Here is a 16,727-nt window from a genome sequence, read left to right as displayed (position 1 = left end):
AGGAGGATTTTATAGCGGATGGAAATTACCCCACCTCTGCATGGGATAATCTAAGAGAGAGGACTGTCTGCTCATGCCACTGCGGGCATGATCCTTGCTGCCAGGTGCCATGCATGCTCTGTGATTTGGCCGCAGGCCAGCCCCACCAGGCCAGCCCCTGGCCAGACAAACACAGTAGGTGATCCCATGGCCTCAGTATTTGCTCAGCCAAGAGTGCTTCAGTCTTGGGCTACCAAAATTCTACCCTTGGCCCTCATCTGTTTCAGGCCACATAGACATAGTGCCATCTGGTTTAGCAGTTGTCACTGTGAAAACCTAGAATCCTAATTCCATGTTCCTCTCCAATAACCTCTAGACAGTTTCTCCATTGCACCCCACAAACACAGTCGTATTTGCATACCACTTTGAGGGCCATAAACTCTATGGCTTCCCTGTTGAAGGTGGCTCAAGGTAATCTTCCAGCCCTGCTTATTCATTGTAGAAGCCAGCTTTTCCAAATATGTATGTTTAATCTCTACTGTTCCTTTTATCTATTGTTGTTTAACCAAACACACCAAGTCTAGTGTCATGAAACAACCACCATTCTGTTACATGCATGGATTCCCTGAGGAATCTGAAAAGGGCCCAAAGGGATGGTTTGTCCCTGCTCCACATTGTCTTGGCCTCAGCTGGGAAGACTTGAATGGCTGGAGTTGGTCTGAGCACCTGGGAGCTGGAATCATTTGGAGGCTTCAGAGGCTGGCCTCAGTTGGACTATGAAGCAGAGCACTTCTGTGTGGCCTCTCTGTGCAGGTCAGCTTCTCACAGCATGGCAGATGGTTTCTGAGAGGCAGCACCCCAGGAGAGAGCATTTAGAGAACAAGTGTTCTGGAGACCAAGGTGAAGCTGCAAGGATTCTTCCGACCTAGCCTGGGAAGTCACACAGCATCACATCCGCTGCATACTATTGCTTACAACAGAATCACATAAGTCAGCCCAAGTTCAAAAGGAGGGGAATTAGATGCTCCATTTTGGTGAAGGAAAGAGAGTGTCACATTTCAGGAAAGCATATGGGATGAGAGATAGTGTTGTTCATCTTTAGAAAATGCAGACTGTGTCAGTCCACTGTCTGGCCATAACAGTTCACAACCCCTCCCACATCCAAAATGCACTCTGTCCTTTCTTGAGACTCCCAGACTTTTTCCTGTTGTGGCATTAACTCAAAGTCTAGGATCCCATCAGCTCAATCAAATCTAGATGTGGATGAGGTACCTCAAATACTGTTTCTCGGGTACAGATACCTGACGATGCTTCTTCTCAATCTGAGACCTGTGAATGAAAGAGACAAGTTATGTGTCGCCCACAGCCAGCAAAAAATGGGTATAGGGGTTAGGGAAATTGCACCGGACATTCTCACTTAACAAGAGGAGAAGGTTGGAATGTGTGGCACATAAGTCACCAGTCTATAGCAATTCTGAAGTCCAGCTGGGCAAATGGGATCAGGTCCTTGATTAAGATCCAATTCTACTTCCTGGGAGTTTTTTTCTGTGGCTCCTGGTTTTTCTGCCTTTTTTTTTTTTTTAGATAGAGTCTCCCTCTGTTGTACAGGCTGTGGTGCAGTGGCATGATCTCCTCACTGCAACCTCTGCCTCCCAGTTCAAGCAATTCTCCTGCCTCAGCCTCCCAAGTAGCTGGGATTACAAGTGCCTACCACCATGTCTGGCTCATTTTTGTATTTTTAGTAGAGATGGGGTTTTACCATGTTGGCCAGGCTGGTCTCGAATTCCTGACCTCAGGTAATCCATCCACCTCACCCTCACAAAGTGCTGGGATTACAGGTGTGAGCCACCACACCCAGCCCTCACTCTTCTTTAAACTGTCATCAAATCTTCATCAGCCCCATCAGGCTTCCTTCCAAAGTTAATGGCGCACATCTTAGGTTTTGTTGTACCACCACCTCACCTTCAGGTATCAAATTCTGCTTCCGTTATCTACTGCTGTGTAGCAAACCACGCCAAACTTAACAGCACTTCCCAACCATCACTTTAGCATGCTCGTAGATTTCTATGGGTCAGGAACTTGAGCAGGATGCTGTGGGAATAACTTGTTTTTGCTCCGTTTTACCTGGAGCCTCATCCAGGAAGTGACTTGAGTGGCTGGAGGTGACTTGGCTGGCTGGGAGCTAGAATTATCTAGAGGCTTCTTCACTCATGTGTTGGCTCCTGGGTTGGAATGACTCCAAGGCTGGAGTCAGCTGGGAGGGTTGACCAGAGTACTCGTAGATCAGCTCTTATTTTCCCGAACTTTTCCTTTACAATTTTTTTTTGGCTTTGATTGTTGGCTTGATATCTTACTGGTAGGACCCCTTCTTCTATTTCATTTGAAATCTATTAGATAGGTCAATAACACGTGTAAAATAGAGAAGAATATTAACTCTTCTGCAGTCCCATGGAATAGAAGTCAAAAGTTCTAAAGAATGAATAGTGAAAACTAAGTCTCTCCTCTGATTGACATTCAGACATCCAGATCTCTTTTTCAGAGACAATCCTTGTACTACTTTCTTGTAGATAGTGTACACATTTACAGATCTTTATGTATATTCACACACACACATCTGTTCTTTTATTCCCACAAAATGGTATATACATCGTGCCATAGTTTGCTTTTTAAATTTGCTTTTTTAATGATCTATTAAAAGCAATAGATCATTCCATGTCTGTGTGTGAGTAGTGCTGCGTCATTCTTTGTCATGGCTACATACTATTCCAGCAGCATCAGAAAGTAACCCCGTGTCCTCTACTAATAGGTAATTTGGGTAATTTCCTGTTTGCTGTTGTTTGGTTACTGTTACATCCAGGCACATGTGTCTGCGTATGTATTCAGGTGTTTCAGGAAACTACGTCTGCCCTCTGAGGGGGGGATCCCAGCTCAATGGAAGGAAATCGTTTTGGTTTGGTTTTTTTTTTTTTTTTTTTTTTTTTTTGAGACAACGTTTTTCTCAGTTCCCCAGTCTGGAGTACAATGTCAGGATCTTGGCTCACTGCAACCTCCACCTGCCAGGTTCAAGTGATTCTCCCACCTCAGCCTCTGGAGTAGCTGGGATTACAGGCATCTGCCATCATGTCCAGCTAATTTTTGTATTTTTAGTAGAAAGGGGGTTTCACCATATTGGCCAGGCTGGTCTTGAACTCCTGACCTCAGGTGATTCACCTGCCTCAGCCTCCCAAAGTGCTGGTATTACAGGTGTGAGCCACCACCTTCTGCTGGAAATATGCATTTAAAAATTTGATAGATCTAGTCACTAGCCAATAAATATGAAGGAAGAGAAGGAGGGAGGGAGGGAGGAAAGGAGAGATAGAAAGAGAGTGAGAGAAAGAAAGAGAGGAGAGAGAAAGAAAGAAGGAAAGAAAGAAAAAAGAGAAAATTACGTAGATATTTCCAAATTGCCTGCCACTCAGGTTCTATCATTTTACACTCCCATAAGCAATATATGAGAGCCTGTTTTCTTCCTTGTCATCAATAGTATATTAGCACACTTTTTAAAACTTTGCCAATTCTAACAGGTAAAAAATTATATTGCATTGTAGTTTTAATGTGGCTTTCTGTTATGAGTGAGGTTCTGCATCTTTTCATGTGGTATTTTCTTTTATGAACTCTTTTTTAAACTTATGCTTGGAAGATGAAATGCTGCCCAAAGATCAAGCAATATGCAAATTATTTAGAAATCCCAATTTTCTGATACAGGTTTTATTCTAGTTAGCTGTTTTTATCCTAATTAATATGGGGCATTCTGCGGGGTGCTGCATAAGAATCAATCTCCCAGCTTTACTGAATGTTTATTAAAAAGTGCCCCATCGATTTTAAGGATTGACTTTCACAAGTATAAATATTTCAACCCTGATTTGGTAGTCTCCACTGTACCAAAAGCTGTTATTCTGAAACCCATGTTGTCTTGTTAAATGAATTGTTTTTAAAATTCAATTCAGTTGTACCATGAATAAGATGGTACGGTCAAATTAGAAAGTTTGACCATCAACTGGATATTATGGATAAAATACATTTTTTTAGCTGCACTAATGGTATTGTGGTTTTATTTGGGGAAAAAGGAGTCTTTATCTTTTAGAAATTCCTGCTGAAATAATTATGGATTAAGTGATATGATATCTGGCCAGACACAATGGGTCAAGCCTGTAATCCCAGCCCTTTGGGAGGCCAAGGTGGGTGAATCACTTGGAGTTCAGAAGTTTGAGACCTCCTGGAAAACATGGTGAAACCCTGTTTCTACCACACACAAACACACACACGCACAGACACACACACACACACACACACACACACACACTAGCCAGGCATGTCAGCATGTGCCTGTGGTCCCAGTTACTCTGGAGGCTGGAGAATTGCTTGAACCGGGGAGGCAGAGGTTGCAGTGAGCTGAGATTGCTCAACTGCACTCCAGCCTGGGCAACAGAGTCAGACCCTTTCTCAAAAAAAAAAAAAATGATATCTGAGATTTGCTTCACAATAATTCTAGAATAGATAAATGGATGAACGTGTAAATGAAATAACACTGGTCATGAGTTAATAATTACTGAAGTTCGATGTGGAGTATGTGATATTCTATTTCTGAATCTGTTGAAATTTTCTAGAAGAATTTAGAGTTCAACAGATAAGTACTAAGTTTTTATTATGTGCAAGGCATAGTTACCTGTGTTGAAGAAAATAGACACTTCGCAAGTGCACGGACCTTGTTTGCTTGTTCTCTGCAAGAAGTCCGTCCTGAGATACTGTACACAGTCCATGCTCAGTATACACAAGTCCTGAAATCCAGCCCACACACTCCTGCCCACAGGGCTGCTCTATTTTCTGTTCCCACTAGTAGTGACCCTGATGATGTGCCCTACAGGACTGCAACAGAGCAGGTGCTATGGGGCTTGAAGGAAGGTGAAGTCCCATTCATTCAGGATCAGGAAGGTGCTTCTGGGGAGCTCATGAAGATTTACATTAAGGTGCCTGAGACAAAGAACATCCATCACACCCAAGACAACATTTCTAAGCAAAGTGAAATGGCCCCTTTAACAGGAATTGTTTCTTTTAGGAGCCTGTTAGAGAGTTGCTAATGGTAAGAGGAATCACTCAAAAGGCTATCAGGGATCACGAAACCTCACAAGATAACCAGTGCTCATCTGCTCTCTGGGCCTGTTTTATTTAGAGTCCAGAATAATATGATGCCCAGAAATGTGCTGCTTAATGAATGTTCTCTCATAAAGAAGAAGGATGGTATCATAAGAAATAAGAGAATCAGAGTTAGAAAATTATTGAAGGAAATATCAGGAATGCAGGGTGATATACTGGTCCTCTAGTTATGTCTGAGTGATCACTTAGCTCAGAGGCTGAGAAAATCAGGGTTTTAACGTTTGCATGCAGGTGTTGGTATAGTTGCCTCAGAATGAGAAGAAAATAAGACTTTTAGAAAAGCTAGTTACATCTTGACTAGAAGAAGGCTCTTTTGAGAAAGCATCAATGTCACATTACAAACGCCATTCAAATCTACCAAATGGGCCAGATGGTTGCCCCAATACTGCATGCTGCCAGCTGCCCATTGCTACAGATGAAGTCTTTTCTGCTGACGTTTGTGCAACCCACAAGCACACTATGCAGTCTTGATTCTTTTGATGCTATTTAACATGTATGTGTCATCGTAATTATAAACCATAAATATACATGACACCACGCAATAAATAAAATTGCCCAGCTTCCATTCTGAAAGGGGAGGAGACTGTATTTATTACCTGAGAAAAGAGGGTGGCTAATACTCATTTTGCATTCTTTGTAAATGTCACTCCTCTTGAGTTGGATGCTCTAGATGGCTTCATTCTCCCCAGGCCTTATCCCTCCCAACAGCACAGACTCCTGGGGCTAATACTTTATGCTAAGTGCCAGGTTTTAGAGCAAGCCTGGACCAAAAGTCAGGCAGATACAATTCAGGGGAATCCAAATAGTTCTAAATTAAGCCAAACTATTTTATTTGACACATACCAAAAGTTCTTTGGAGGTCACATAAACAAGCAGGTGTACGATGTAAAAGGAAGTAGGTAAATGGAAGTGAATCAGATTCTTTCAAAAAAGACATTTTTCTCAATATGCATTTCTTTTGCTTTGAAAGAAGCTGATTCAGTGCCATTCACCTATTAAGTAGGCAGCACATTTATTTGTATCTGCATCTATAAAGCCCAAGTGCCTTTTCCCTCTACAAAAAGCTGAGCTTGTGTTTGTGGGGTTGGGAAGGGGTACAGGGGGTGCTAAAAATCCCGCACAATTCAGGCAGCCACAAATATATAAATGAACTGGCAGAGATAGAACCCCTGCCCCTGGGCACATTCAGTCTTATTCAGGAAGACCTGTTCAGAACACAGCAAACGCGATCCATGGCTCTATAAATACAAGACTCAGATGCTTCCTGACACCCAGCATTTCTGCTTTTTAACATGTAAATAAATGAATGCTCAAAGCAAGTAAATATCTGTGTGTTGAGTTTACAATCTTGTCTTTTCAGAAATATCGACAGTATATGGCAGGACTTCTGGCTCCTCCTTATGGTGTTATGGAAACGGGCTCTAACAATGACAGTAAGTGGAAAATGTGAACATTCTGTATCTAAAAATTTGTCGTGTGGTGTGTGTTTTTATGTGACAAAAAAATATGTCCTACACCAGCTTGTCGGAGTAAGTCTGCAGACTCATTTGGGGATAAACAAACCTGCCAGCTCACAATGGAGATATTTTTAAAGAAATGGTCAATCTAGTATTATTCTGCAGTCTTAGCTGGTAGAGAGAGGTATGCTCTGGTGCCAGCTGGAACTTCAATGTACTTAGAATACTTTCCCAAAATATCTGTCTGCATCTTATAGTGAAATCCAGTGTTATTTCTGTGCCCTTTTAAAGAAAGGATGCACGAACTGTATTTGTCTCAGTCCCTTCTGGATACCTGAGAGCCCCACCTCTTGCTTTTTTTGACTCTATCGATCAAGGGGAGAAGCAGGGTGAGTCATTTATTTAATCTTCTAAATAATGGCCTCTTCCAATTACAGGCCTTTGTGGATTTTAGATACTCTTACCACACACACACACACGAAGTGACTGTGGAAGGTGACATACAGTTTAATTTGTTTACCTGCCATCATCATTTCACTAGGTGTATGTATATAGAAACTGTGTGTCATACACATTAAATGTTTTCAATTTAAAACAACCAGGCCTTTTATGAGACACCAGTCTCTGGCTGGTCAGCAAAGAAAGAATTTTTTACTCTGTGGTACTCTTCTCTAGTGGGTCCCCACTAGACTCAAAGAAACCTGTGTGTCCTCTGAGTCTTTTGATCTGTTCATGCGTGTTGGAAATACGGTTTGCATTTGTTATCATTGCATCTGTGAGTCTCCTTATGAAGCTCTTGTGTGTGTGTGTGTAACAAGATTCCAGGTCCTGGAGTCTTTGGCGCTATAGGGCTTCAGCCAGCAGACCCGGTGATGGAGCAGGCAGGGCCTGCATCTTCAGAGCCACAGCCAGTCACCCTTCACATCTGCTTCCTGGATACTGGAATTCCCTCCCCCCTCACTGACTCATAACTCACTGCACGAGATCTTTCTCCCTGCCGGACCGCGATCCTGAGTGAACAACCTCACTCTCCCCTCATTTCACAGTTGCTGTGCAGCCTCTACCCTGTCTCCCCGTTTGCCTTCTACTTTCCTGCGGAGGAGGAGGGTGGGAGGAACAGGGTTGTCCTTCCTTTCCGTTCTTGTCCTTGATTTCCTTCTCTCCTGGCTGAGCTAGGGATGGCTGGCTAATTTAAGCACCTGAGTTGCAGTCCCAGCAGGGCTGTCTCCCAGCTGTGTGGCATCCGGTGAGGCACTTAGTCTCTCTGTGCCTCAGTTTCCTCAGAGGGTTATAAAGATCCAATGAATCAAAATATGTCAAGTGTTTAAAAGGGTGCCAGGCATGTAAAAAGCTCCCAAATAGCATTGGCTATTATTTCCTCACCCTTAGTTACTCTTCAACTCCCCAAAGTCTGGCTTTGCCCCATCCTTCTTGAAAAAAACCACTCTAAAGTTACCAGGGACCAACCAACAACCAGACCTGTTCGTTCCCATTGTCCACGACCAGCCTCCATTCCGCCTTGGCTGCTGGGGGCCACTGTGGTATCCTGGCTCCCTCCTCTCTCTCTGGCCACTCACATTTTAGTCTCTTCCATAGGTACTTCTTCCCTTCCCTTTACTGAAGAGTTGAGCTATGGCTTCTTTCCCTTTCCTCCTCCATGCTTACTTTCCCTCTTCCACAGCAATGCTTTACAGCAGCTGATACAGACACCTCCCAAACAACACCCCTGTTTCATCCTCCCAGGGGAAGCCTAACTTTCCTAGTGACCTTGGGTTCTCTTTCTACCTGGATGTCCTGCTGGCCCCTCAAGCTGGAAATGTTGATGAGAGAACAGATTCTGATTCCTGAGAAACCAGACCCTCCGGAGAGGCCCATTTCCAACAACACCGTTGTTTTCCTCTTGTGCCCGGCTCCAAACCTCAGCCACTTTGGACTCCTCCTTTCTCTCGCCACTACCCCCAGAGGCCAGAGGCTCACCCGGGCCCGGCCCCTTCCTTTTCGTGTTCACAGACTTCCTCCCGGTTTCTTCTGCAGCCACCTGGCCTCAGGCTTCATCTCTTTAGATTTATGACTTAACTGGCTATGAACCTTCACTATCTCACCCTCGGTCTAGCCTAGACCTGATTTCCCCAAGATATTTTTTTAACTTTTATTATGAAAAATTTCAAACACAGAGAAAGTGGAGAGAATGGTACAGTTAACAGCCTTATTTTCATCACTTTCATTTAACTGATATCAGTAATTTAGTTCTTCAGTATATTTCTTAGTAGTAAATTAATATGCATTTTAATATTATTTTGCCATATTTTCTTCTAATCACAATCACATATACACATCACACCAAATACATTACCAGGCAGCCTTGAGAATAAAGACTTTTTTATGTATAACCAGAGCACCACTATCACACCTAATAACTGGCATGATTTTCCTTAATCACATCCACCACCCAACCTGTATTCAAATATTCCCAACCGAATGTCTTTATTGCTGATTATTCAAACTGGACTTCAGTCAAGGACCATACCATTGCATCTGGTGTTTATGTCCTAAACATCTTTTAATGTTGGACGGTCTCCTTGCCTCCTTTCTCCTGATCATATCCCTCTGCTGCTTCAAACCTTTCAATGATCGTCCATTGCCTGCCATGGAACATGAAATTCCAAGACTATTAAAATGTTTTAGTCCAACTGTCATGTTCCTGTGTGGCCTCAAATCACCTTTTCAGTATTGTTTCTTTACAGATTCCTAATTTCCAGCTACTCATATGTGGTGATTTGTGCAACTGTGTATTTATCTTATTGAACCTGCTAGAAAGTAAGCTCCTGTTACAGTCAACCCTACTTCTTCCAGATGGATGGTAGATAGGTAGATAGATGGATGGATGATTCAGGATGAGCTTCAGAGTGCCAACATGAGGCCATACTTTCCCTTTCTGACAGACCTGGGAAGTGATGGCGAGCCTGTTAATACTCTCTGTTTCAGAGAATAGCTCTCCTCTGTCTCTCCTGCCTGAGTTTTTATATCTTGTGCGGTCCCAGGTGTGGTTCAAAGCTTTAATCAGGGAATGTTTCCAAAGTCTCTTTCATCCTCACTCCTCCTGCATTCTGTGCTACTGCCTACTTGGATGAGCACTCAGGTTTTTTGTTTTTGTTTTAGTTTTTTTTGTTTTGAGTCAGGGTGTCACTCTGTCACCCAGCCTAGAGTGCAGTGGCATGATCTTTGCTCACTACAGCCTTAACCTCCTGAATTCAGGTGGTCCTCCCACCTCAACCTCCCAAGTAGCTACAGGCATGCACCACCATGCCCAGCTAATGTTTTTGTAGAGATGGTTTTTGTCATGTTGGCTGGGCTGCTCTCAAACCCCTGGGCTCAAGACATCCTCCCGCTTCAGCCTCCCAATGTGCTGGGACTACAGGTGTGAGCCACTGCATCCAGCCAGCACTCAGTTCTTTTCATGCTGATATTGTAAATCCTGTGTAGCCTCTTGTATAAAAACCAAATGTCCTATTTATTCAGAATTTTGATTTACTGTATTTTTTTGGTTGCAAACCATCTCATACTACTCCACTAGTTTGAGGATAGGTGCCAGCCACCGATAAAAATGACCTGTGCTTCTGTCTCGTCTAGATAAGGTCACTTGTACCTGCCAAACTGGAGGCATTAAGCTCTGCTGGGGCAGTGAACCTCCCAGTATGGTATAGCCACCCTTACCACGTCAGTCAGGGAGGAGCCTGAAGGAGGTAAAAAGGAACAGGACTGCCTGTAGTAATACTCATGCAATGTTTATAAATCAATGACAAATGAGGGAATGGATGAGTCATTAGCTCTCTAGCTAAGAAAACTGAGATACCCCTGGAAACAGCCTCTGCCATGTTCAGACTTCACTTGGAGAGAGCCGGAGTTTGCTTTGCTCATGATGGAAGTTGTTTTCCAATGTCTTTCATGTGCTGCTTGCCCCATCTTCAAATCACTGGAGCCAAGTGGGGTGGTTTGCAAAGTAAAATCATAGCAGGTGAAGCTTAGGCATTGATGTTCCTGCCCAGAATTCCGAGTCTTCTGGTGCCTAAATCAGTGAAATTAGTTGCTTTCATAGTGAAAATAAATCAGTGATGGGTTTTTACCTCTATGAAAGTAAAGCATATGGTTGAAGCAAAATAAGCCTGGGTTTTGGTGTCTGGGCACGTGGCCCTGCTCTTGATTCATTGATTTATTTAAGCAGCATTATGTCAATTTTTATATTTCTATGCAGCATTATGTAAGTTTTCATGGAAATGCAAATTGAAAACACTGAAATTTTACTTGGTTTGGTTCAACAAAATTTTAATTCCACTTTACTGGTTGATTATACAACTCATGCCCTCTCTCTGTCTCTTTTTCCTCCTTTAGGGATTCCTGACAAGGAGAACGTGAGTAACTGCTCTCTCTACCTTCTAAAAATCGTTATAAGGTAAAAATAATCATGGTAACCCTATCAGCAAAGAGAGCTCTCAACCCACATCCAACAGAGCAATAAATATTTTTTCTAATCTCATTCTGGCATCTTTGGCAAGTCACTTTGAAATAGCAAGGGGAGAAGGTTGATTGCTCTGACATGGTCATTACATGTCCCTGATTTTAACCAGTCTGAGGAAAGGTTATTCTAGGGGCAAATGCTACAGTTGCTAAATGTTTTTTTTTCTTTTTCCCACGATGCATACATGGCAGTCAAACAAATCATTAGCCTAATCACATGTAGAAAACTACTTGTTTCTCCTTAGTAGGAATACAAACTATGAAATTCAGGGTCAGTCGATGAATTTGTCTAATTACATCTAAGTGCACTAGTGTCAACATTTCTCTTTGGAAACTGAAAATAATTAATTGCTGTAATTGTTTCTATAAAACTGTATTCTTTCTGTAAAAGAGTAGAAGGTTTAAGACAAAGATTTCACCAATAAATAGCAAACATTCCAAGAGTGGTCATGGCTTAGTGGCATACCTTTGCATGCAAATAGTAATATTATTAATTCTATTAACTAGCATCTAAATGTACACAACAACATGGAAGGGTGAATGATAGGAGTGTGCAGTGATTGATCTGAAGCAGTGCTTGGTTGGCTCTCAAGGTGTGTCACTTTATAGTTGTGTCCCTTGATTGCTGTACCCAAGTGGCAATGTTACAGAACTGTCACCCTTGTCTTTCTCTAATTTCAGTCCTGTGTCTGTGGGAAGATATACTCTCTGAATTCAGTTTCGATGATTTCTGTAGCCTTTCTCAGATATCAGGCTCTGGCTTACTTTGGTTCTTCCTCTTTTGATAGTGTTGGTTTCAAAAGGACTTGTTGGGGATTCTAGCTCACTGCTATACCACTACAAACTTGGCTGTGGGGGGGGTTGGTTTTCGTTTTTTTTGAGATGGAGTCTCGCTCAGCCACCCAAGCTGGAGTGCAGTGGTGCAATCTCAGCTCACTGCAACCTCTGCCTCCTGGGTTCAAGTGATTCTCCTGCCTCAGCCTCCCAAATCGCTGGGATTACAGGCCTGCACCACCACACGCAGCCAATTTTGTATTTTTAGTAGAGATGGGGTTTCTCCATGTTGGCCAGGCTGGTCTTAAACTCCTCACCTCAAGTAATTCATCCACCTTGGCCTCTCAAAGTGCTGGGATTATAGGTGTGCGCCACCACGCCTGGCCAAACTTGGGTTTAAGACCTAGCAATGCCACTTCAAATGTTACACCAAAATTTACTCTGTTTGGTCCAGCAAAGGACTTCAGTTCCTCGCTGTGTGGCCTTGCCCAAGCTACTAGATTTGTCTGGACATCCTCATCTCCTCTTTAAAATGTGGATCCTTAAAAGGAAATTATGGATATTGAATGAGATAATCTGTGGAGAAAGCATAGACAACTAGAGTAGGCAGGCTTAGTAAACGTTGGGACCATTATTATGGTTAGTATTTTCTCTAGTCTTATATCATCTTCTAGCTACTCTTCACCTCTGAAAAATATCCTATCCTTTAATAAAGTAACTGTCCTTTTGCCTTTTATGGCTGTTCCTTCTTCAGTGAACCTTGCCATTGATATTTAGTCATAAAAATACCTTCGTATATTGAGTTAAGCTCTAAATAATCAGGCTTATAAAGATTCTAAAGCAGCAAACTGTTCTTGCTACCATTTTGGATACGGATGTCCCCGATTATCCATCCTACAACACATAATACACAAATGATTTGCCAAATAAAGATAATATAAAGGCTTTGTACTTTCTCATCAAGGGACTGTCAGTGATGTGGGGAGCTCACAGAGAATGTCCAAGCCCTGGGAGGGCTGAAATGTTCTAGGCTTCAAAAGGAAGCACTGTCGCTCTTGGGCACCCAGTGACCTTTAGGTGGGACCCCCTGCAGTGAGACAACAGGCACAGGACTCTTAGCACGGGACCTAACAGCTGTCATCATGTAGCTTACTTGGTGACAAAATAGGCATTTAAAGTTTGCAGAACAATGAGCTTGTCAGATACAATAAACTGTTAACAAGTTGTTCTGAAAGATTTGGGGAACAGGCCAGGCCGTCTCGCTAATACTCGTAGTAGTACATGCTTATTTGTATTTGTCTAGGCTATTCTAGGTCACATTCTCTAGCAAACAGAGAATTATCTGTTAGCACAAAGAGTAGATGTATCCTCACCATGTGTTATTAGGAAAGTTCTCCAATGCCATCAGTCAAAGTACAGCAAATGAGATGAAAGGCATTCATGAGCAGAGTCGACGCTCTAGAAAGATAAAAAGGAACCTAAGAGCCTTAAAGTGGTGTTAACGAAAAATGTTTCCTTTATAGGAGGCAAGTTGTGTTATGATGGTTTCTTTTATCCTTTACTTTATTTAACTACATGCTGGGCAATAGTATATTCCCCTTATGTTTCAAAACAACAATAAAAGCATTTAGACTATTGTTTCACTGTCCAAACAGATTCTTTGTGAAAAAAAAATATATTCTCCTTTCCAGCTTCTCCTCATCATTTTGTTAATCACCATGTTTAACTTTTCATCAAATATGTAGACGTCGACACGTGCTGTTTGTGGCTGCTTTGCCAGCTACTTTTTATACTCAGACTCAGCCTTACCTTGCACAAAAAGAAATGCATAAATTGCACCTTTTTAGAAACAAATGGACTGGCAGCTGCTTGCTGGATTATTTTATCCACTATTTATTTTAATTGATAGAGATATCATTTAATGTTAGATGACGCAGGACCCTGGAACCTATAGGATATCAAGAAAAATGTTAGAAAAACAACCATGCAGGCTGGACACATAGTGAGACTCTGTCTCTACAACACACACACACACACATGCACGCACACACTTACACACACGCACACATACACACACACGCACACATACACATACACACGCACACATACGCACACACACACGCACACATACACATTTACCCACATACACACATACATATGCACACATACACACATGCACACATACACACACATACACATATATACACACACACACTAGCTGATGTTGCACACCTGTACTTGCAGCTACTCAGGAGGCTGAGGTGGGAGGATCACTTGAGCCTGGGAGGTTGAGGCTACAGCAAGCCATAATCACATTACTACACTCCATCCTGGGTGACAGAGCGAGACCCTATCTGCAAAAAGAAAAAGAAAGAAAGAGAGAGAGAGGAGGAGGAAAAAAAAGAGAAAAGAAAAACAACCATGGAGCCAATAAAGCAAGTGGATTATTTTGACCAAAGATAATCCCATAAGGCTGTATAAACCCTTTCAACTTTAACTTTTAAAGACCAATTGAATTCAAACTGTTTTCTGTGGAACACAAGTTTTTAAAACCCTGCTTTACAACATGATTGATACAGCCCCAGAACCTATAAAGACACCTTAGCCAGGGTCACTGGTGTGTCCCTGGCAGCTGTGTCCCTCTGCTCTAGAGTACCAGTGACCTCAACAGTGCCATTACCACTCTGAAACTTATGTGTAACTGGCCAGGGTAGAAAACCCTAATAGAAGAGTGAAACCACAAAATGCTGAAGCCTTGAAAATCTTGATCCAGCTTGCCCTGATTTTGAAGGACACATTGCATTGCTTATCGCCCAAATGAAGATTAGATTAGCAGTGCTGGCCCAATCCTGTGAGTTGTGTAGTGTGTAAATACTGCTTCCATTAGCTGGCCTATTAGAAAGTGTAGCCCCTGAGCCAGAACTTACTTTGCCCCACCTCCTAGAAAACACCGAGACTTCTTGTCGAAGGTGCCAAGGACAACTTCAGCTCTCCAGTCTCTGAAGAAATGTTTGTTTTTGTACTTGTGAGTTGTGCATTTTATGGGGCAGAGTGTCCTTGTCAAATTTCGTTCTGCTTTTTATTCCATCTGTTTTTCAATTCTTACAAAAGCTAGCAATGCCATCTCTGTTTCTAGCTTCTGCAGTGGTAAAAACTCATCGCATTTTTAGGATGACGTGTAGTTGTCATCCATCTAAATAGTTAATAGGAAACGTAGCTAATATTCTAGAACTCTGATCCTTCTGTTGTCAGTTAGGCCATGTGTTGGTTGCATCTGAATGCTCTCGACGTTGTTCCTAGGACCTGCTTGCCGTGAGTTTGTTGGTGAAACGAGATGTATTGGGTGGTGGTTCATTGGAGTGTTTTGAGGTTGTGGTATTATAAATCATTTTTATAATACTATGAATTATATTTGGTAATTGTTTTAATATTCTATGCTTTGTTTCTTTACAATCTCTCTTATGAAATAGAACTTTTTAATGCTGCTGCCGTGCTGACGATTTTCTAGGGTTGCAGCTGAGATACACGGCATGGCCCTGCTTTGAATATATTCCCTCCATCTTTTCAGTAATCAGAGTTTGATTTGAGCAAGGTATTTAAGAGAACCTGTGTAGTGTTCGAGGTTAAATAATAATAACAGAAGAAATGAGTTTCTCTTTGGCCGACAGCTTCTTGCTCTCACTTTAAAACATTGCACGGCCTTGAGATGTGGCTCAGAATCATTCCACTGTCAGCAGGGAGCGAGGAGTGTGACGTCATGATATTAGTAAGGTAGGCGCTGCTGCTTTCAAGTTGTGGCAGAATATATTGCTGTCTTCAGAAGCATTTTCTCCTGCTCTGAAGGCAGTTATCTTCATCACCAGTTACTTTGGGCTGCTAGCACATTATCTCAATTAACTATGAGGCTTAAATAGATAGTATCACTTATGCTTGATGTATTTGAATTTGTATTGTTCTCTTTTTGAAAAACAGAACAAATTATTTGTAAAATATGTCTTCTGGTTAGGAGAAAAAATTGTAGTGTTCTCAGATGGATAAACTGAATCTAGTGTTGACATGTAATTTAGGGTTAGATTCTCTTCTACTAACAACTCTGTGTCAGGGAGGCTCCCTGAGTCCACAGATTTTAGATATTCTGTAGTCACCCTCTGTACCTTTAGATGAAATTACATTGAAGATGCTTGACATATAAATGCACATATATATATATAATATATAGACACATGTGTACATATTTATACATGTATAAATTATATATATATAACAATTTCCATTCTTTAAAAATTTCAGAAAAGAAAAGGTCAGATCACCTTATGTTCCGGAATTGTTCAGAATTCCTATTGCCAGTTTTTATAAATGTCTAAATCCTTTTAATTTTAATTTAGTTTTCTTTTCTATTTCTCTTCAAAGAATGACTCAGAAATACCCATGGAATATACCACTTCTTGCTTGAAAACCTTTAATTCAATGAACATTTATTGATCCATCTCAGGCCCTCATAGCGGACTATGAAAATATGGCAGCTGGGCAGACAGAAGCGCACGTGAATGATAAGAACAGTGAAGCATTGTGGTTACTCGTGTGGTCAGGGTAGTGTGGCCTGAGGACGGGGATTGAGGAGCTGTTTGGGTTTCAGTTAAACTTCCAGCTTTGCCAATTTCTAGCATGTGAACATCAACAAGTTACTTAACTGCCTTACTCATTTGTTTCCTCATCTATAGAAGAAGAATAATAGTAGTGTCTTGCTCCTGGAGGTGTTCAAGAGGATTAATGAGATAATGTATGCCAAGGACTTAGCCAGTGCTGGCC

General features: G+C 41.9%; 1 protein-coding gene across 8 annotated transcripts in view; it reads left to right on the top strand.

Annotated features, from left to right (window-relative positions):
• The window catches only part of RAPGEF4 (Rap guanine nucleotide exchange factor 4), a 327,935-nt gene that overhangs the window by 183,368 nt on the left and 127,840 nt on the right, over positions 1 to 16,727 (top strand). For 7 of the 8 annotated variants that reach the window (XM_035304529.3, XM_035304528.3, XM_054257515.2 and 4 more), the window contains 2 exons: positions 6,533 to 6,605; positions 11,019 to 11,038. In XM_035304529.3, the coding sequence (XP_035160420.1) occupies positions 6,533 to 6,605; positions 11,019 to 11,038 (93 nt within the window). Of the gene's footprint in view, positions 1 to 6,532; positions 6,606 to 11,018; positions 11,039 to 14,870; positions 14,944 to 16,727 lie in introns of those variants that run through there. The other variant, XM_035304531.3, reaches the window with a different exon arrangement.

The sequence above is a fragment of the Callithrix jacchus genome, chromosome 6, assembly GCF_049354715.1.
Source record: "Callithrix jacchus isolate 240 chromosome 6, calJac240_pri, whole genome shotgun sequence".
In the NCBI taxonomy this organism is placed as follows: domain Eukaryota; kingdom Metazoa; phylum Chordata; class Mammalia; order Primates; family Cebidae; genus Callithrix; species Callithrix jacchus.
This window is presented reverse-complemented; position numbering and strand designations above follow the sequence as displayed.